Source organism: Strigops habroptila, chromosome 3 (genome assembly GCF_004027225.2).
Source record: "Strigops habroptila isolate Jane chromosome 3, bStrHab1.2.pri, whole genome shotgun sequence".
Lineage (NCBI taxonomy): Eukaryota > Metazoa > Chordata > Aves > Psittaciformes > Psittacidae > Strigops > Strigops habroptila.
Genome location: NC_044279.2, coordinates 41,148,871 through 41,171,209, shown reverse-complemented (window position 1 = coordinate 41,171,209; position 22,339 = coordinate 41,148,871). Strand labels below are relative to the sequence as shown.

General features: G+C 34.8%; 1 protein-coding gene across 8 annotated transcripts in view; it reads right to left on the bottom strand.

The window, feature by feature from the left end:
- NAV3 (neuron navigator 3) overlaps positions 1-22,339 on the bottom strand; it is a 547,425-nt gene that overhangs the window by 152,994 nt on the left and 372,092 nt on the right. For all 8 annotated transcript variants that reach the window (XM_030479342.1, XM_030479337.1, XM_030479339.1 and 5 more), the window contains 2 exons: positions 13,302-13,374; positions 9,195-9,372 (listed from right to left, as the gene is read on the bottom strand). In XM_030479342.1, coding sequence (XP_030335202.1) covers positions 9,195-9,372; positions 13,302-13,374 — 251 coding nt within the window. The remainder of the gene's footprint in view (positions 1-9,194; positions 9,373-13,301; positions 13,375-22,339) is intronic.

Sequence of the window (22,339 nt, the reverse complement as noted above, 5' to 3'; positions counted from 1 at the left end):
AGTTGCACTGGGGAGCTAAGCACCATATTCCACCTAGATGGTGAACTGATGCAGGGCATGCAGTTGCAATCAGGAAAAAAGGGTTAAGAAATGGTCCTAAAAGGTGTAGGGGAACTTAGGAAGTCAATGTAAGATACAACACTAAAGGTTCTTAAATGCCCTGCCACTAAAAGTGAAGTGGAATACTCAACTGAAATGGGCAAATAAGAGCAAAGAAGATGAAGAGGGAATGCAAGTGACTGCTCAACACTGTACTAAACACCCACGAAGTCTGTCTTGCTGCTGTGCAAATAGCACAGAATATCAGAAAAGATGCAGCTCCTTGGAAGTGTGTATACCATGTAAAGCTGGAGGATGAAGCTCCTGTAAACCTCGATACAGAGCATGAATCAAGCTGAAAATATTTTAACCTCCTTCTTCAAAAAGTAACCCATGCAGCGTCACCCTGAATATCATCAACCCTTTATTAACAGTCTTTCAAAAGATCAAAAGGATCATGTTACATTGCACTGTCATTTTCCTATAATGTTAAGGACCACATGGTGCTTCTAAAATGTCAGCTATGTGATCTGTTAAAACTAGACAAAAGGCAAAGGAGTTTGTAGTATGTAATCAAAGTCTTTCTACCTTACTGGCATACTTGAATTTTAATATGCTGTTGATCTTATAAAGTTATATCACTAGGGGACTGTGCTCCAGAATGATTCAAGACTTTACTATTAGAGTGATTCCCTGATAAAAAAACCCAAGACCCTGGTCTTAAAAGAATGCATTTTCAACGTAAAAATTTCCCCAGAAGGTCTCGATTGTGCTGTACAGATTTTTTTCTTTCTCTTTTTATTTTCTAAACAAGCTCCTTGGCCGCATAATTCTAAGCAGCCTGCCTGGCAAAAAGCACAAGAGACAATATTTTAAGGTTCAAATCCAGGTGTGCCTGGAGAAATGCCACAGGAAAGGTAAGTTTCCAGGCTTCTCAGCATACCAGTCTGGGCAGATAGAAGGCCCCTGCCTGCTTCGTTAAGCGGACAGCCAAGGAACACTGAGGAGGAAACCAAAAAAACTTGAATTTTCCAATAAACAATATTTTTCAAGCATTTCTTTTGCCTTTTTAGCCCAATCTTTACGAATTAATACATGCTTATATCCATGTATCGGTATCTATTCACCTACATATGTATATATTAAAAATGTTATTTATTTATACATTAATGTTACATATGTATTTTATAGCTATATCTATATTTTGTATTTTATAAATGTATATTTTATATATATATCTAACACAGAAACAAGAGGAACTTTCGATGGCTGAGGCAGTTGTGGCTCATACCACGTCATCTGTTCTGTATTAGGTGGACATTTCTCCTTTCCACTTCTTGAACTTCTGGCATCTTATACAAGAAGTCGATCTCTAACTGATTCAGGCTTGGAGATACTAGTAAAATTGTGTTTTCAATGTTATTCTGTTGTTCACAGCTCATAAACGAAAATGCAGATAACCTAGTCTTGCATAAACATTCATGTTCTTGCAGAAAGTAGTGACTTGGAATAAGAACAAATCATCTGCCACAGTGACCATACCTACCCTGGTCCTAGCATTTGTAGTATAGGTATGTTATGGAACTAATGAAAGAGTATATGAATCACAACATTAAAGAAACTAAGAGTATATCAAACAATAAATGTGCTACCTAGCTACTGTGCTTATCTTGTAGCTCACTTAAAATAATGCAATCATCTTCGAAAAAACACTTTTTTTCTGACAAATTGGCCAAGTGGGTAACTGTGTGCTGCCAGAACTAGGGCTAGGCTCTTAGGGACCAATCATACCCTACTATGACCTTATTGCCATACTATTTATGATCTTGCACTAGAACAAAATTATATCAGATGATCTGCACAGTAATATATGTCACTATTCTGTTTCACAGTTTGATAGAATAAGACTGTAACAAAGTTTTTTCCTAGAGGGAATGAAAAAGAGGGTGCCAGAAAGCCTGAGGCTGTCAATTCTTCAAACCTACACTCATCATCCCTTAAACCTTTTCACAGTTTTCCAGAAAATGCACATTCATTAACACATCCTAAAATATGGTTGCGATTCCTACAAACCAGTCAAACAATTATCACATATTTAAGCCTGTTTTTGTCAAAGGTATTAAAGTACATTTGTGAGCATTTCTTTGGTCTCCCCATTGACTCTAAAACAGTAAAGACTTATGCAATATAAGGAAATTACAAAACATTCTACCAACATTTCAGCTATGCTTCCATAAGCATTTTCAAAAAAGCAGACAAATACAAATATATATAAAAGAGGTTTTCCTAAACTGCTAATTTATCTCTTTTAAGTGTGGTGAATTCTATATACTAAAAAATCCTCTTTTTTTTTCCACTTCTGTTTTAATCCATTTTCCATGTGCAATAATTGTCCTAAACAGCACTCTGGAAGTGTATGGATTTGGGGTTGGGTTTTTTTATTTGGTAAATGAAGAGAGAAGAGAGAGTTATCTTCTCCATAGCAGCTGCAACATGTAAAGTTATTTCATTAACTGACATCTGCAAAATGACAATATGTAGAATATCACATTTGTTGCACAGTCTGTAAAAATACTAAGAGATAAAAGTTGACAAAAAGGACTGACAGTAGTATAGAAAGTAGCAAACAAAATTGATTTAAATGAAAGCAAGAATGCAAGGAAAAGGCTGAGTCACACATTGCTATCAAGGAATCTCTTAAGAAATAAATAGGGACAAGGAAAGAACATTTTGCTTCAGAATAGCTAAGAAAATTAATCATAGGAAAAAAGAAAGAATGAAGACGGTAATAATTCAGTATGGCTCCCACTGCACTTTACATTTATTTAAATTTTATTTGCCATATACACAAAACTATAGGCAACCTCAAATGTTTGCAAGACATCAGAATTAAATAGGCCTGGGAAAGGAAAAAATGCATGGACACAATTGCATCAGATTTCATTTTCAGAGAATGAGAAGAATTGATGAATCTCTTTGGAGAGTGAGGGTAGAGCAACAAAGAATGTCCGAAGGGAAAATAACTATATTATGAAGCTTCTGTTCCCTCAAAAGGAAATATATGAAAAATTGGATTCAAATGCTACAAGGATGAATGCAACACTTCCCATTAAATTCTACATTATCTGGATTAGCAACAGGGAAAATTATGGCCAAAATGCATCAGAACTGAAATATAAAAAGTAATGAGCGGCAAGGGAGACAAGTGCCAGACAATGATATCTGAAATGCACACGATGAGAATCATCATTAAAATAAATTAAAACAGTCTTTTGGAAATTGTAAGAACAGACAAGGAGAAAAGATGGCAACCGCATTTTGAAATGCAAACAAAACAAGGCAGAGAAAGAAATACCATTCTCAAGCAGATGGCAGAGGTTATTTATAAACAGGAGAAATCAGTGTACCTACGTGTCACAGGTTCCTAAAGAAAATTTTCAGTCAAATACCAGGTACTTTGCAGAGAGGAAGAACTGTAGAACATACTAGATAACACACAAGGGCAAGAACCAACCAGTAAAGAACTAGTTTTTCAGGATCCATCCCACAGAATTATAGAAGAAGGTAAAAGATAAAGCACTTTCTGAGAGGTTGGTAGTGAAATGGCTAAATAGAAAATGAAAAGTTTGAAAGAATCTATTCTTTAGGATAGATTTAGAAGCTACTGAGAGGCTATAAAATGCTTTATAATTTACATTTTTGTATTTTCTCTCTAGTAGGTTCTATATTACAGCTACAGAGAAGACCATTTGTTTTAGAAACTGAAAGTCTGTTTCAAAAACTCCCTTTTTCCCCATAACTTTAAGCTTAAGAAATATTATTAGATATCTTCTTATCTTAGAGAGGATGGCCTACACGGAAGGAGTGTGTGGCAAATACATACTTGCTATTGCATTGTGCTGCAGTTTTTGTGTGAAAATTATTAGAAAGGTTAGGCATTTGCCATCATCAAAAAGTAACTCTTTTGTGTATGATAATTTCTAAATCTGCCAAAGGAAACAGAAGTATGTACTATGAAACTTGTAGTACTGATGCATTTTTGCATGCTAATTCAAAGTATAGCTATTAAGTGGAAAAAAAGATTATTAAATTATGGCTGTAATACTAATTTGTATGAGGCTATGAAGGTGTACTTTTTACAATATTCTGTCAGTATAGCTGTGGCCTAGAAAACTCTTGAAACTACAGTAATTCTCAGCATGTAATGACAGTTATATCAAATATGTAAATTAATTTCATAGCATAGCTATGGCATGTGCAAGAAAAGCCACTTTTCTTGATGACCTATATAGTGCTTATCACAGAAATAAGTCTCTTTAATTTATGCAACTCATCATTATTATATATCACCTATTTACTTAGGTACACAGTTAACTGATTTAATTGGTACACAGAGATACTATTCACTTTAGTTACTTGGACTCCAGGACAATGGTAGATGAAGGAGCTTCCGTCCTAAAGTTCCTTTCGTTGGGAATTGTGAGGACTGTTATGATTGCGTCTTTGAGGAGCAGAACAAAATGGGGCCAAAGTTGATTTTCAAGATGTAAAAATAGCACAGTTAAAGTACAATTAAATCCCTAAGGTCCATTTGAAAGTTGGCTGCTGCAGATCCTGGTGCAATCACATCAAGCAATTCATTCTACATCATCTCCTAGATACATAAAAGTACAACAGATTAGACTAGTAGCTGTTTGTCTGCTTTGACCCTTACTAGAAAATAGGGAATACAAAGAAGAAATAAATCTGTTCCTAAATTTTCTTCTTTGCAGTCATTAGATAATGATTCTGTATTGGTAAAAGCAGGAACTACCTACCTGTTTCTCTTTGCTAAAACCAAATGGATAGGAATGGCAAGAGCTAATGGCAAGAGCTAAAGACAGTGAACAGACTTGGTTCATTGCTTTCTCTCCATTAACAAAGACACATGACTATAGGCATATTGCATTTTTTAGCCTATGTCAGTGCAATGCACTTGGTGTGGATTGTTAAGGTTACATTTTAAACCTGCAGAGCATTGAAACAAAGACCACCTTCTAAATTCAGAGTGGTGTAACCAAGATTGGCATAGAGATTGCCAGTATTTTGGCATGGATCTATTTAAATTCATAATCATAACCACTACATTTGCATTACTATATTTCACACAGCAGAAGCCGCATGTCCAATATGCGTAATTTTTTCCCTAGTACTGCTGAGCAGGAGGCAACTTGAAACCCAGTTGCTTGCAGTAGTTATATATGCAACTGCCTGTGGAAATCAGCTACCTAACTTTGTTTATATGCCTAGGAAAACCAGGGTGCTCTTTTAATATAACAAATTTAACAAAATCCATCTGGACCTCAAGCTGTGCTCATCATTCCTGTACGTGATAAAATAGTTTGTCCGTCTTGAGGAATTTTGCTGACGGCTTACTGAATCCAGTTACTGCCTAATCCATAAATGAGACAGAACTTCTTTCATCCACATGTGTTTTCTTTTAGTATCTGGGTGGTTGAAAGATCATCACTGAAGAAAGTTTGGATGTATTGCTGTGATAATGGAATCCACTAGCAAAGCAAAGCATAAAAATATAATGTAACTATTGTTGTCATCTATCTGTACTGACAGATATAAATAAGGCCACCAAGCACTGTATTTTTTTTAACCAAATCTCTAAGTGGCAACAAAGTCATAAGGAAAGAATGAAGTGCCTACTTCAGATTTTGAAGAATTAAATTTCCATAGTTAGTCATACAAGCATATAGGAAATTTTAGGATAAAAAGAAATTTGAAATCACATCTAAACCCATTCTCTCCCTTAGGTTACCATTCATTATCTACCACAGATTTTTCCACTAATTATCTAAATAATTTTTAGAGTTTTTATACTTAGTGGTATCAAATTATAATTTTCCATAAATAAAGAATATTCTTTGCAACAAAATTTAATTGACCATAAATCAACTTCCTTCATTCTTTTACATTTAATTTGAAATGCTGCTGTTGGCCCTAGGATTAGATAGACCAGTGATACTCTTTCACATGCAGAATCTTGTTCCCCTTCTGTGTGCACCATTTTCACAATTCTGATCTTAGTTACAGACAGATTACATGGGATTAGGAATGTTAAAGTATTACCACACTGACCAAATTTAGATAACTTTAAGAGCCTGCTGCAGAAAATTCATTATCCCCCTATGCAAACTTTATACTAAGGGGAAAGAGGCTCCTCCACTGTCTTGGGTTCAGCTTAAACCACGACATCCACAAATCAGTTTAATTACATCCCTCATCTGTCTTGTCTCCTGTAGGAGATACCAATTACCTAGTCATCCAAGGACAGCTATCCTCCTGAATTAGTCTCCTGAATTCCCCACTTCTGCACAAACCTAATCCTGTCAGTCTCATAATTTTCTGATTATAACCTTTCCCTGGGGCTTCTCTTTGTTTACCGTATCAAAACAACCTGGCTATGAAAGCTGTAGGGTCCTAATACCACTTGTTGTGCCTGTTTCAGCTTTTGTTGGCAAAGGGTCCAAGCACTCTCTCACTGAGATTGATACTAGAATAGGTAAAGTAGGTTGGCTTTGGTGGCATGCAGAATGGGCTCATACCTAGTAATGATCACAGACATTGATGATTACTGAGGACATCATAACCCCCTGGGAAATCGAGTAGAAATTAAGTAATATGCTTCCTATACCTTCGCTGGAAACAATAAAGAAGATAACTTTTCTGACAGAATAATCTAACCTAAAGTAACTGCAATTATTAAGACGTAGTTTCAGAGACTTTAATTAAAACACAAAATGTGATTGCTTACTGAATATTTTTAAAAAGTACAAAGTCTGTAGAAAGAATCCACCTTTTTTCAGTGTATATGTTTTGTTTTGCTTACATCTCTGCACACAAACACGTGTGCATGTCTGCATACGTACGTATCAAACACACTTAAATGTATACAGTGCCTCAAAAGGACAGATTTATTTCTCACGTGTCTAATGCAGTAGAAATACGTGAATCTTCAAGTCAAATAAAACACCCGTAGGTATAAGACAGAAGTTTATGGTGACAAACATCAACTTTCTATATATGTATGTTTGAAAACAAACAGAAAAATTCTTGCTTTCAGTTTACAGATAGGAAATAAGAAAGATGGTATCAATCTTGGTGTAATATTTTTTTAAATAGAAACATTTTGCAGCCAAAACACAGATATGAATAGAAATTTAATCAAAGAATGAAATTATTTTAAACTTCTGCCATTGAAGTAGGTCTAAAGCACACTGACGGAAGCAGGAATTTTGTTAAACCAGCCTTAAATGTCACTTTATGAAGGCACAAATGCTGGGGTTCTGAAAATGGAATGATTACCTTTCCTCCTCATTAGGTATATATAAACATAGCAAAGTAAAAGAGGAGAAAAAGGCACTGAAAGACCATGAGATGTTGGGGAACTATAATGAAAAGAAAGCTTTATAAAAATTTCATCCCTTCTTTGCCTACCATTCCTGAGCAGACAAAGGACTAGTGTGCAATCGCCGCCTTCCAAATAGTGAAAAACTGCTATGCTCCAAGCTTTTTTAGGCAAACAGAATTCCTTGCAATAGTGGTTGTGTATAAAGGAACACGGTAACTACTTTTTTATTAAACATTCACCATGTGTAAATTAGAAAAGCAGGAAAAATTCCAGTTCTTTTACTAAATTATAAGCAAAACCCATTAAACAAAGGTATTTACTTGAAGCTGGCTAAGTCCTTAGTTCCATTGATTAAAGCAGTGAACACTTGTAGACCTACATTCATAGGAAAAATAAATAATTTCTGAATCACAGGATGTTATTGCTTCTTATCCATCACTAAATATCCTTCAGAAAGCATAAATTCAACTTCAGAAAATGCTCAGCACGGTCAGATTCTTCTAAGGTCCTACCATAATTTCCTAAATTACATACTTCACAGAGAAAGCATTCAAAGACATTAATTTTCAGTAGCAGAGAAAGAAAGTGCATTTCACATTGTAATGCCCAAGGCAAACGTAATTTTATCTTCACTTTTGTATCAAATGAGGTAACTAAAATGTCATCAGCAACATTTTCTTATAAACACAGTTCTATAACATTCCTAGTTTCAAGACAAAAATTTCTATGAGGCTGAAGTGTGACATTTTCTCAAAGTACATCTATTATAAACAGGAAAGTGTAATTAAGATATGGATTCAAGAACCAAAATTTCATTCTAGTAGCCTGATACTTTTAATCCATCCTAGATCCTTGATTTATCACACTCTAGACATACAATTGTTCAGTAAGGATGCAAAAAATTTCAAACAAGGAAATAATAAATCAAACAAGAAATAAACCCGACAAAGCAATATCTAGAACTCTTCATGAAGAACTCCACTTTACATAGCACTGCATGTGAATGCCTTTTTTTAACTTCCCATAAATTATAAGTTGGTCTCCATTTAAAGAGATACTTTGTTTAAACTGATTCTTTTGTCATGGCTTGTAAGTAAATACCTTCTCAAAATTTTCAGCCTCAGCCTGAAAGAAATGTAATTCGGCAGTTAAGGATTCTGCTGAGTGCTTTGCTTTCCTAAAACTAAATCATAAACTGACCACTTAAAAGAAACAACTAGATTGAGGCCATTTCTTTTCCCTTTTGAAAAGCACTCAAACAGAATTTAGCGCTCAAACCCAGAATGTCTGGGGATGAAAAGAGTTTATAACAAATGAAAGTATTACTTATGCCTTTTCTCCATGTATTTTGCTAGTCATTTAAAATTGCCCGTTTCGATTTGGAACTGGGTATGTGAGAAAACATGACAACCTCATGGTGTGCTAATTGTCTCTTACTGTTCAAAAGACAGTAGAATCATTATTAAAGTGAAAGAATGCCTTAAAATTAATTAAATTGGACTAACTTTAATTGGGAGTGTTCTCGGCTCTCACTCTACCTTTACTCCCAAGAAACACAAGCTTAATACCAAAACAACGCTTAAGATGTTTTCCTACATCCATTGAAAAAAATAGCTTAAAAAAAAAGTGCCAGTCTTTAAGTCTTAAAAACTGAACCCAGGACAGTGGCTTAATTTTTTCACAAAACTCTGTCTTCTTTTGAACAGAAAAATAAAAGGCTTTTACACTTGAGAAAATGAAACTTTTAACTTACCTTGACTGCATATCTTGGTGTGTTTTGGACTGGCTGATTTCAGCTGGAGGAGAAGGGACTTGCTGTTGTAGCTCCACCAAAGACTGGTAGTACTGTTGCTGATGATGTTGCTGCTGTTTGTACCGAGACAAACTGAAAAACAGCCCTAAAATGGCTTTCAAATTTCCATTCCTTATTTCTATTAAAAAAAAAAACAAAACAAAAAACCAAAAAAAAAAAAAACAAACCAGGACAGAGAGAACATGACGTGAAAATACTGGGATTTTAGACTTCAGTTTTGTAAGAGTTTTATACTAAAACATCTCTGTACATACCTATAGCTACATATGTTTATGTCTTATATCTTTTCATTTATCTCTTATATCGGGGACATGTTAGGTAGCACTGATAATTTCTTGTTATCTTAGCTTATTTATGGGTCATTGTTGCAATAAACGCAAATCCCTATAATGTTTTCATGATGAGTCACATGGACATAGTCATAAAAAAGAGTTCACCAAACCTTAATAACATACATAATCTGAAATGAATACTCCTGCCTCAACACAGTACAAATATTTTTAGTAAGCAGAGGAGCATTTAGAAAAATCTGAATTCTTTCTGGCCTTAGGTACACACCTCTTCTACCTCATGGCTGTAAATGACTCTCTTTACTTTTGGGGCAAATTCTGTGCACAGGGGGAACAGTGACTTCTAGAAAATAATCAGAAAGAGGAGATGGTAACAGTCTTCTGAGTGAGCACATACCCATTCCCACAAATATGCAAGGAACAGGAAAGAAGGAGATTAATAGAAAATACTTAGTAAAAAAAAAAAAAAAGACAGTAGATGATTACATCTTTGAACTTTTGAACTACATGATTTTCTAGCTTTCTCTTTTACACAGCTATTACTGATTAATGAAGACTTCAAAACTACAGCTGTCACATGAGGCTAAAAGAGCTACCCATGTGAAATTTTGGGAAGCCACAGTAGTATCCTCATGTCTGCCATTCCTTTCTTAGTCTTTCCCCAGCCTGAGATGAAGGGTTCAAAAGAATAATGTTATCCTTTGTTCATAAAGTATGTCTGTGTCAAAAAAAGAAGCCTCAGGAGGCTTTAATAAAATTATCCGCAGCACTTAGGCCTGTTCGTAACCTCATTATTAATTTTCTTTGGCACTGAACTTCTTGTGAAAGATTTTCATTAGACCTATAGCCTTGTAACCTAACATGCAACACTGCAATTTTCTGCTTCCCCTGCAAATCTAAATACTGAGCTGTATGTGCTACACAGCTTTCTTAGGTAATTTTTAAAGCAGAATTTATAAACAATGACTGTTATATTTGTATCTTCTAAACAATCTTAATTTTCTTTCAATAGGATTAGGTGAAATGTTAGCACATACACTAACAGGCCAGCAAACAGTGGAGCCCTTAAGCTCTCAACCAGTTCTTCAAAAGCAAACATAATCCTGGACACAGGAATATACTTTGGAAAATGGAAATTTGTTCTAAGTATCCATACTTTCACACTTTCCTATGAAGATGCTGCAGGATCTTTGATTTCCCGTGAGATGACCAGACATACACAGAATAACTTTCTCAGAATTAGAAAGCTTTCTAGGCAACAACAACTTTAGCAGTCATGTTCGTTTCAAGGCAGATCATTATCAAGGAACACAGAAAACTTTTATTTAAAATTATCTTAAAAAAAACCAAACCAAAACCCAACAAACCCACATAACTATCCAGCTTTAAGCTGCTCTGATTCTAAAAGATTTTCTGTATGTGATACTGGTTTATTTATTCTTGTGATTTTGCATCACTTAATGCTCAGAGAAAGAACCTTTTGTTATATACCACGCTCAATTTTTTATTCTAAAATTTTGCTCATTTTCTGTTTAACCACATTTTTTACTTTCTGAAGGAGAATGTTATCAGATTTGAACTCATTTTTCTGTCCTACTTTTAAAGTAGGAAAAAGTTAAAGTTGGAAGATATCTCTTCAACAGAAAAAAAATCCAGAAACTTCTAATGTGTACTAAATACATGCAGGGAAGAGGAGTGGTGTGTTTTCCTTTGTAGCAAGCTGGCTTATTATTTATCATTTGGGTTCTCCAACACATCTTGGAGTCAAGATTTTAAAATTACCTTTGTTCTAGATCTCCTTGCTCAAGTCTCAAAATGAGGTGGGAAGCTGGTTGTGAAATCTTCAAACCTTTTTAAGATCATGGTTTACTGTTGCAGAAACTTTCTAGTTATTAATAAATTACCCAGTAGTAACAAGACACATTTACCAAAGCCTATTGCAAACAAAAGACTTATGGTTTCTAAACTGAATTGATTTTAAACATAAATGTGCTGACAAAACACTGTGAAGGTAACTTGACAATTTCATGATTAAAAAAAAAAAAAAAAGTCTGTTTTTCTCAATTTCTTATCCTCAAGAGAAATTATTTCAGGATTGTACCTGCTAAAAATGGTGTATTTAAAGAATTCACACTGCTGTGAAACTTTGAACTAATATAATTACAAGGATTTTAGCAGATTTACACCAGATTCATGACCAACTGCAAAAGAGCAAAACTACTTTTAATCTTACTTCAGAACTCAAGGCCTGCCCTACAAAAATTCAATTTTGAAGATTAATGAAAGTTTTCAAAAATAGTCCCTACATTTAATGCTATTTAGGATTATTGCTTTTAATAATATTTGAATTTAAGGCTACACAGTTGAAGTTTACATCCTACTAAAATTTTTCCAAATCGATTTTCCAAACCAAAAGAAAGTTATGAATAAATGAATGTATTAGAGAATGCACTCAGATTTTGATTTAACAAAGTGCAGAAAAAGTTTTGTGTGCTGTGTCATGCTATTAAACAATGAAGAACATTCTCATATGCAAATTCATGCTATTCACAGATTTGATTGATTGATTGTTATTTTCTATGCAAGTAAAATATAGGCTGTGCTTAAAAGAACAGCTCTGAGGTGAACAGCAACATGTAAATGTTGAGTATTCTCTTGCATCAACATATCTACAGTATATACAGAGGTTCTTTCAAGTCAGTTAAGGAGCTTTCCATAAATGGACAATCAAAGTGCCTATATAGTATGTATTGTGGCTGTGTTACACTTCTGCTAAGGTACTAGAAAGGTGGAGATGGTGAAAGATAACGATTCTGAGTTAATTTCAAAATCAAACAGCGGTTAACATTCACAATTTTCTCTCTGTATATCTTCTAAAATTCCATTGAAATTACCATTTCTGGGGGGAAAAAAAAAAATTCCTTTAGCTTTTAATTGTGCTACAAGCAAAATAAAAATATAGGGCTACATCTCATTAATAACTATAGCCTTTAGCTGCCACGGAGGTCAGAGGGATTTTGAAGGTGCACAGCACCTTGCTGAACTGCTTGATTTGTTACAGGACAAATGCTTGTATACATTTTATCAATTTACAAGATAAAGTATCCACCTCACTTTATTATACATTAACAAAGCAAATATTACATACTAATTAAGACTATTGGTATTTTAATGGTTTTAATTTAATATATTTATTAACTTAGTTGTGACTGTATTAGGCAATCACTTGAGGTGACTAATAAAGCAAACAGGGCTGTAATAGAAGCAGCAAGACCATTCACTCTTTCACTTAATACATGACATCAAAGGAATACAATAATTTTCAGACTCATCCTGACAACATTACTACTAACAATAAATTTGCTTAAACAAATAGTCTTCCCTGGGTTTAACTAACTGACCAAGATTCTCATATCTATGTTTGTTGTCTTGAATCCCATGTATGAACAAGTTAAAAGGTATGCTTAGGAAATTCTGTAGCTATCTAATATTGCGGAGATAAGATGAAAATGTTAATATTATTGCAAAAAATATTAGTTTAAAACACTGTCTCAAGCTTCATAAACATATTGAATTTCTTGGTTCAATGTCAAGGGAAAATTAAAAGGTAACTAACTCACTTGCTGTCACTAATCTATATATGCAGGCTGCTCAAGACAGCTGGAGTTTGGTATTTAGGTGTAAATAATTTGTATTAAGAAAATTACTTTTCAGAAAAAAAATCCAATTATTTGTTCCGATGATTGGTTTCTCTTACCTTCTGCAGAAAGACCTTGGACATTTACGCCTCTGGCTGCCAGAAAGCTAAGGCAGACATCAACATTCTCAATCTGCAATATGAACAGAAATAACAAGCAGCATAAGACTATTTGACAAAATGTAGAAATGCAGGGAGGGGAAAAAAAAAAAAAAAAAAAAAAAGGAAAAGAAATAGCCCAGGAATGAATACTTTACATTCATCGCATACTACAGCTCTTTACCAAAGTTTAACAAGAATGATTACTGCTAATTGGGGAATTGATATAAAGCTTTCATTGTCCACTTTGGTGCTTAAAAACAATTCATAAATGCCCGATCCAGAATGGCATGCTGGCAAATCAGCAACCCACCTACTTAACATAAAACTGGATTTTATATGCTACAAACAAGCAGCAATGAAAGCACCCATAGAGGATTAGACTCTGAGTATATGTTGGTGACTGAGTTAACTAAAAAATGTAAGCAAAAACCTCCAACAAACGTGTTAGCAAAGGTATTTCCTTGGGATGATGTAGAATTCTGTGAAAATGATGTCACAGCAGAGGTTTATTCTCAATTTCTTTCCTTCAAATCTTACATTAATAGTTTTAATGTATTTAATATTTATGCTTCTAGAAAGATCATTTGCTTTGTGAAGGACACGGTGATGACTTCTGTTGGTGGTTTAGAAGAAATCGACAGTTACAGCAGAGAGCTTTAGGTAAGAGAAGAACATGTAGCCTAAGTGTAGATCAATGAAAGGATAAAACTTCTGTCTCTAAAATGAGTAATCACAGAACTAATTTGACTTCTTTCATGCGTCTGTTTTTAATAGATTTGGTAGACAGGATGTTCCAAAAGGTTCTCTTGAGTCACCATTCCTAGCTGGTTCCCCCAGTCCTGCCAGGATCTATGAAGGAAATAACTATAAATGTAAAATCCTTTAGCTAACAACTTTGTCTATAAATATGCTGCTAGGAAAACAGAAAAATTATATATAAAGAGGTGTCCTGTGCCAAGTGCTTTCAACAGACTTGATCTTAAAATATATTTTTTAGGTTGATGGATTTTTTTCAAGGCAATTAGGACCACAAAAATAAAGCGTTTAACAATATATTTTAGATACCTATTTTTATTGGGGAACATTAAAAAAAGGATTGTTCAACACCAAAAATATAAGTCTGCAGTAGATCAAGTCCACGCACTTAATTTTACTTGAATGTTTACACATTTTTACAATACCTCATATCAACAGTTTTCAACCACCAAAAACATGAGAGGTAAATTCATTCCTTGAGTAAAAGCTATTTGATCCTTGGCAGTACCTTTTCTTTCCTAGGAGGAGAACCTTTTCTTATTGTTATTTTTCTATGATTGTAGTGCTGCCATTATTCTCAGAAAATGGTATTAGCAAAAAAGAATATAAATAATTTATTACTGACCTAGAAGTATATGTTACAAGCTCACACAGACTGTCTTGATCCACGGGGATTAATTATAAAAATATAAATACCTGCAAAATGTTTAGATATGTGCTTTTTAAGGGCAATAAATGCCACAGCATTAGTAAACACATCTTTAAAAAAAGCCTTTTCAAACATTTGCTACCACGTATAAAGAATTATAAATAATCTCTCTCCTGAATCAAGTAAAAAACCCCAAAAAACTCAGAAAAGACCAACAACAGAAAGACCCAAACCAAACCCCGAACTCCACAGCTAACACTAACTAAAGTTACTCCAAAACAAGTTTACCATGAAGCTTTCATAAATCTGTTTGGTGGGTGTCATCAATTTTCACAGCTGAGAATGTGGAACAACCATTGTAAAATCAATGGGGTTACTCCAACCGTGGCCCAGCACAAACATCCAGAATTGGATTGCAATCCAGGCATTGACTCTGTAATTTTCTTAAATGTTTATGTAGTTTTACACCATGAAAAAAAACCCAAATTAACTAGGTTATTTCATGAGATGTAGAGATGTGATACAGCTAAGTCCGTTGCAAGTTGGCTGTAGCTAAAAATAGGAAGATCTGGTTCTTCCTCACCTCCTCTTCCTCCCAGGTGTGGGGCCCGGCTGCTGCCGCTGCCTCTGCTGGGCTTCAGCACTTCTCTGAGCACACCGGGGGCTGGCTCCGCGCAGAAAACTCGCCCAGCAAAAAAGGCAAATGTATTTCAGTCTCTCCAGTTTCCCGTGCAGTCAGATAAGCACAGGAGTCAGCAGAGGGGAGGGCACGTCCCAGCCTTAGTAAGGCATGGTTTGGGAGAGGAAAGGGGAAGTGGGAAGGAGGAACAGGCAGATGGTGCCACTCCTAATGACAGCAGCAAGGCACTGGGCTGGCTCAACCCTGACCTTCAACTACACCCCTACATCAGTCCTGAAAATAATGCACACTATGAGAATATTTCTACTCGACCTTTAAACAATGTCAACTACATAAGAAAACAATTTGAATGGAAATTTTCCTGTCCTGAAGAATTTAAAAGAACTGATTTGTTGGGTATTAGCTGTATAACTGTCTCTTTGAACTTTCAAATCAACCATAATGCAGAATCAGCTATTTCTAAGGTGGGAAATTTTGCTCTACAATAAAGTACTGGAAGCCAAATTAAAAGAAAAAGAAAAAAAAAAGAAAAGAAAATTGTCAGTAGCATCCATCTCGAAATAAGTGAAATAGTATTTCCTAGCAGACCTCCTAGTTTAACCAAGATATTTTTCATAATGGGCACGTGTCCTCTGCAACAGTTCAGAACACCTTATTTATTAGAGAACATTTAAGGAATAATGTGCTGTGAAAACATGTCAATATCTATCTGCAATACTGAATATTTAGTAAATAGTAAGCCTGATACATTAAACCTTAAGATACATTTAAGGTGAAAAATATCCTATAGAAATGTCACCTGGTTACATATCTATTCCTACAGCATGTGTCTTTGAAGTTACATCTCTTGAACTCTCAGACAAAACTAGTCATTACCATTAATACAAATGACTCAATATATTTCAGAACTACAAAGCAAATTCTGTTTTGCTTCAAAGTTCACCAAGAGAACTGTAATAGAAGCACTATGTCCAAAGTCATCCCTCTTGGTGGTGGTGTATGAAGCAATAGCAGTGGCCAACTTTCAGACAATAGACTGTGGTTGCACTGTTAGCCTTATAATAAAGTCTTATTTTGACTTGTGAATTGAGCAAGTTTGGTGTGGCAACTCACAGCCACATAATACATGGAAAATGTCAGAAAATAACTCTTACAGTTAGTTTTCTGATAATAAGTGCTGTTACTACACAACTCTGAGGAACTGTTAGGAGATTCAATGAGACATGCGTTAATACATTCTTGGGTTGTTTTCACTTTCTTTCCTCTCCAGCCCAGAAAATATTAGCCTTAAAGTTGTCCCATTTTGAAGCTTTCAGCATGTCTCTAAACATTGCTCTAATTACCTACTTCTTGCCTTGGCAAACCACAGTTATTCTTTGAACTCAAACCCTAGCAGACCCAAACACTTTTTATTCAAACTTACTAACAGATGAGAGTAATTTTGCAATTACAAAAGTTCTGAGAGAATTCAAGCAGCTCCCACTCCTCAATACTGTTTCAATCAAGAGTGGTATGAATCCCTGAAGTCCATGTTTATTTAAGTAGTTAGTGGTGGGCTTATTACACACTGGGGTAAACTCTTCCTAGAGCTGACACTGCATATCTAGAACTCTACCTGCTTAAATATCAAGGGCTGAACATTTTGCAGTGTAAACATAACATACATAGGCAAAAACCAAAGTTTGTATCTTATATATGCCCACAATTTTGCAGTGAATTTTGCTTGCAAAAGTACCAGTTTATAACAGAGATAATGTTCATCAGTATCACAAATAGTATCAATCAACTCAAATTTGCACATTTGCTTGTACAGGCAGATGTTGCCAAGATCAGACTGTTGCTGAACAACTCTCCATCACTGTCAATCCCCAAATTTATTGTTTGAGACACTTATCTTAAAGTTCAAAAAAGTGGAAATTGAACCTTAAAGCTTAAAACCTATAAATGTGATAAAGAATTAATGGTATAATAGACCTGCATTGCCATGTAGATATTTGTCCACTTAGCTATTCAGTTAACCATGTTGAAAGTTAATCAATCCTACACAAGACTGCTTTTCAAAGGTAACAAAAAACTAACTCTGATAATATATTCTCTTCTTCATCAAAACTCAAGAATAATTCTGAAATGTAGCTCCATCATCATGAGTACAGATAAACTCAACTAAGAGGATGATCATTTAGAAATCAAGATTTGTGGGCATCATCAGGTAGATAACACCATTAGATGCTTTTTAAATTAAACCTAGAGTTACAATATATTACACTTCTTTCATAAATAAGATCCTTTTAATATTGTTCATACACACAGCAGTATGAAAAAAGTATCTGAAATACTTACACCATAAACATTAGCGAGCCCCAAGATATTTCTATACTTACATTTTAAGGGGTTATAGTCCAAATGATGATGTACAAATAAGCAGAAATACCATAACCCTGACACTATTAATAAATTACATGGCATACAAAAAAGATACATTGCAAATCTGCTGTAATATTTTACATTGCTTAGTTGTGGATAATCTGCTTTTGACTGGAAGCTATTTGAAATTTTACTGACAGAAATAAATCATCAAACCAGACTGTGGGACTTGATAAACAGTAATAGTTAATACCCAGCAGTTACCAGACGTACAGGAAGAGCTCATTTGTGGGATTGTACTCACCAGTGACTCAACATATAGAATATGTCTATTTATGATAATTATTTTTGCTGTTACCAAGATTGGCTTTCATCTTTTTTGTCTGGGAGACAACACTTTCTTCACTTCCAAACATAAATTTAATTGTGGGATGCTCAGAAGACAAGTAATGATGACTCATACAGCATTATGTTTTTCTCTATTTATAAGAAGCTCTGAAAAATATCATGGTTTGACTAACTCTCGTTAAGTTTATGACAATACAGTTTACAAGCACATATAGACACATACACATTAGTTGTTACTTGTATATTTCGAGATGGATTCCTCCTCCTGAAGAATGGGGCACCTTTATAAATATAACACCTTATTATTACACAGTGTTTCTATACACATATATGCTCTTCAAATACTCAATTATTCTGGCAGCAAATGTAAAACAGTCATTTCTGTTAGCACTTCATTCAGTGCTATCTTCCACAGCTCTGTATGTGTTTTGACATTCTGCTTCATGACCTTAAGCCCCAGATAAAATTCAGCAAAGGATTTGCTCTGTAGTTTTCTAATGTTCCTGATGGCTGATTGGGGACATTCATGGAAATAGTCTGCCACAGAAATCCAGAGAGTCAAATATATATTCACCTTCAGAACACAGAAACTCCATGAAACTCTTCAATATACATTGATTTTTTTCCAATACCAACATTAAATAGTATTTCTTTGAGATTCGTTTTATGGCAGGAGGTATTCTGTGTCACAGTAACTGTATTTGAAACACATTTTATCAGCAAGATTTCTTCCTAAATTTCTCCAGAGTATTGACCTGAATTGAGAGACCTGTGTTTGATTCTTTATTTCCCATGATTATTCATCACTAACAAAATTTGTGGAGATCAATGGATTTAAAAGAATGCAAAATTAGAAAACAATTTATTGTTATTACACAGCTCATCCTCATTCAAGTTCTGTAGCACTAGTAGAATCAAAAATCAAATAAGAATATAATTCAGGCCTTACAGGTAGCATCCCGGACTCTAAATATTCACAATACACATGCTGCATAAAATGAATAAAATGAAAAATGGAAGAGCAGATACTATTTGTCTGTTTGACTTTCATACGGACCGAGCATGAGAAGAGACACACTAGCTTTTGAATTCTGGCTGCTTTATTAGTAGTAGGTGAAGTGCCAGTGATCTGGTCTTAATTGCAGGCTCTGAAAAGAACAGAGATTCAGGCAAGCAACCAAGATACCTTCCTCTGTGGATAAAAGGATTTTTGGTGCAGATGAGCTGGTGAGAGAATGAAACTCTCCTAGTAGACTTAGTTATATAGAATGCTCTGAAGAAACTGGAAAATATTTCAAGGGGCGCACGGCCTAAACTCTGATCTTGCCTTGCTTAATAGAGAACAGCATGAGAATTTGTCATGCACACTCTCACAGATAGATACCTGTTTAAATGTCACACACACACGTTACCTAAAAGGTCCAATTTTTTTTCCAAATGTATAGTCTTGCACAACTCGCTATGCCTAAAGCTGTTCTCAGAGACTGAGGACAAGTTTATTTCACTTTCTGTTCTTAATTGACTCATCCATTGCACACATTGTGACTTGTTGACAACTCAGTTGTGGTGTGGGAAACACCCAGATTTTTTGTTTGACTCGTAACTTTGTTCCTTATGGTTTTTCTTCCCAGCTGGTTTCACTAGTTTGTATTCCTGTTTTGTCTCTCCTTAAAGCAAAGGGCTAGAAAGCTGTAAGTTAGAGATGTAAAGAGGACATGACTGCAGTTCTATACTGACATATGTTTTTATCCTCAGTTTTATCACTAAGATTATTTAACAAAGCCAGACTTTATAAACCAGCTGGGTGGACAATCAGCCTTTTTCACTATGTACAAATTAGTCACAGGTCCAATATTTTCTTCACCAAAAAATAAAGTCAAACAATGTAAGAACTTTCTCCATTTCAAACAAGTGTTATTTGAGTATACTGCCTGCTAGTCTACTTACTATCACACTTGCTTTGTACATAGCTATATGTGCTGTGATTTTGTAAGGCTGCGTATTCGACACAAACACCCATTTCTGATAGCTGAGTTATACCAAGGAGGTTCAACTGAAGTCAAAAGCATCTTTCCAGATTAAAATTTGTATACCAAAATGGATTACCCAGTCCAATGTCTTTATCCCCTTGACTATCCATTCTTCAAATGCCAAACTTTCAACACGTTGTGAGTCTAGGATCACTGAAGCAATATTCAGTAATAAGAATTGCCTGTTCTTCACTTGAAAACAGATGTTTGGCACATCTGAAGGTCTGCTCATGTCTTTAGAAAAAATTGCAAAGATCAATCAAAGATAAAATCAAAATATAGAAAAAACCTTAACTGTACATAATCTGTGGTGCAGAATGTATCTAATCTATAAAAAGTATACAATTAGTTGTTATAACATGTTAAGACTTATGTTGTTTTCAAAAGTACCACTCAGTAACCTCAATCATTATGAGAAACACCTACTATGCCATGCACCCCATTCGATCTGGCATTGTTATTGATTTACCTGCTTTCTGTGAAAAGCTGTCATGAAATTTTACTTACAAAATTGTTGTAATATTTTCACTACACTGCATTGCTGTATTTTATCCACAATAGTTGATTCCTAGGTATTCCAAAAGGGATGATCCTACTGCAGAAGATATCTTTTTTTTTCCTCAAATTTATCTATGCCCTAGCTAGAAGAGTAGGATTAAAGACTTTCAAAGGGAACAATGTGAAATAAATTCCTATAGACTTATTTTACAAGTATTATAATTGAACTATAACAAGCAGACTGGTTTCTTATTATATTGCACAGGTTAAACTAGTTTAACACATCTGAAAGAATGCCATCTCTTTTCTTGTCTCCTGCATATTTAAAGTTGCTTATTAACATATATATGTGTTCATACTAAATTACTACTAAAAGTTTTTTATTATTGTGCCAGACTGTCTGAAAGTCCTTATATTTCCATCAAGATTCCCTGTGAAGAAACTGTACATAGTATTATTATGTAATAAAAAATATTTTTACTACTACTACTACTACTACATAAGGACATTTATTAAGAGCAGAGAATACACCCAATTCTTAAAAAAACTGAAGTAAATGCAATGGGAAAAAATGTGGCTCAGATTAATGCAAAACTTAGTGACCCTAGTAAGGAACCTCTTCAAGTTTCACATCTGTATTCTCTGGGCAAGATGCTGGTATGGCAGGCAGCACATTGCACTGTTCCCTTAACTGAAGGCTACTGAGACTGGGTGAAATTTGCCATGAATTCTCAGTTCACCTTGTGGAAATGGGTTGAAGGAAAATTGGGAGATAAACTCTCCAGTAAAACTTGCAAAAGCACAAAGAAGAGCAGAGACTTAAAAATCACATTATTTATGTTCTGATAATTTATTTCCCACAAGCTCTGAACATGACAGCTTATTGCAATAATTTTCTGTAGCTATACTGGAAGGCAATGTCAAGTTTCCATGGCCGGTGTAGATTTGAAAACCCACCCAGCTAAAACAGGTGTTAGCAGTCCTGCTGGGAGATACTACGTGTGTTCTGCTTACTTGCTGTTGCACGTGGCCTGTTACCTCACCCAGATGCAAGGCACATTCCATTTTTCTGTGGAAATTATAATGCATTTCAGGGTGTTAAGCAGAATACATTGACACGCACACACATTCAGCCTAACTTTTTTCTAACTCCTCATTACTTGCAATAGTACAATTTAAGTAGCATTCAATAAAAATATCAGTGAACCATGTAACATCAACCCAACAAACTGTTCCAGACTAAGCACTGACTTTGCAATAAGAGACCATATATGCAAATTAAAAACTGATTTACTGGAGGCATTTGGGGAGAATTTTACCTTAGAGGATAATAACTACTGGTATGTAGAAGGCCTCCCAGGCAAAAATTTTTAGGAAATGATGCTGGAATTATTTAATTATTAGTGGGGTTTTTTTGAGGAAAAGATGATGGTGTTATTTAAAACTGAAATACCTTCCACTTCCTTTTCCAGCAGATATTAAGGAACATGCATATCAAATTCTTCCATCATGTAGTCCAAACATGAAATATGACCAGTAAACCCAGAAATGTGAAAACAAATTAACTTCTCAAATACTTGGAGAATTCAGCAGACATATGTACTGACCTGCTGAAAAAAGAATGTATGAGGTCACTGTTGAGGTCAGAGCATGAGCTGGGGTGTGTATTGTTTTTAAGAAAATGCTACAGTGGGAAACTGATTCCTTTTGG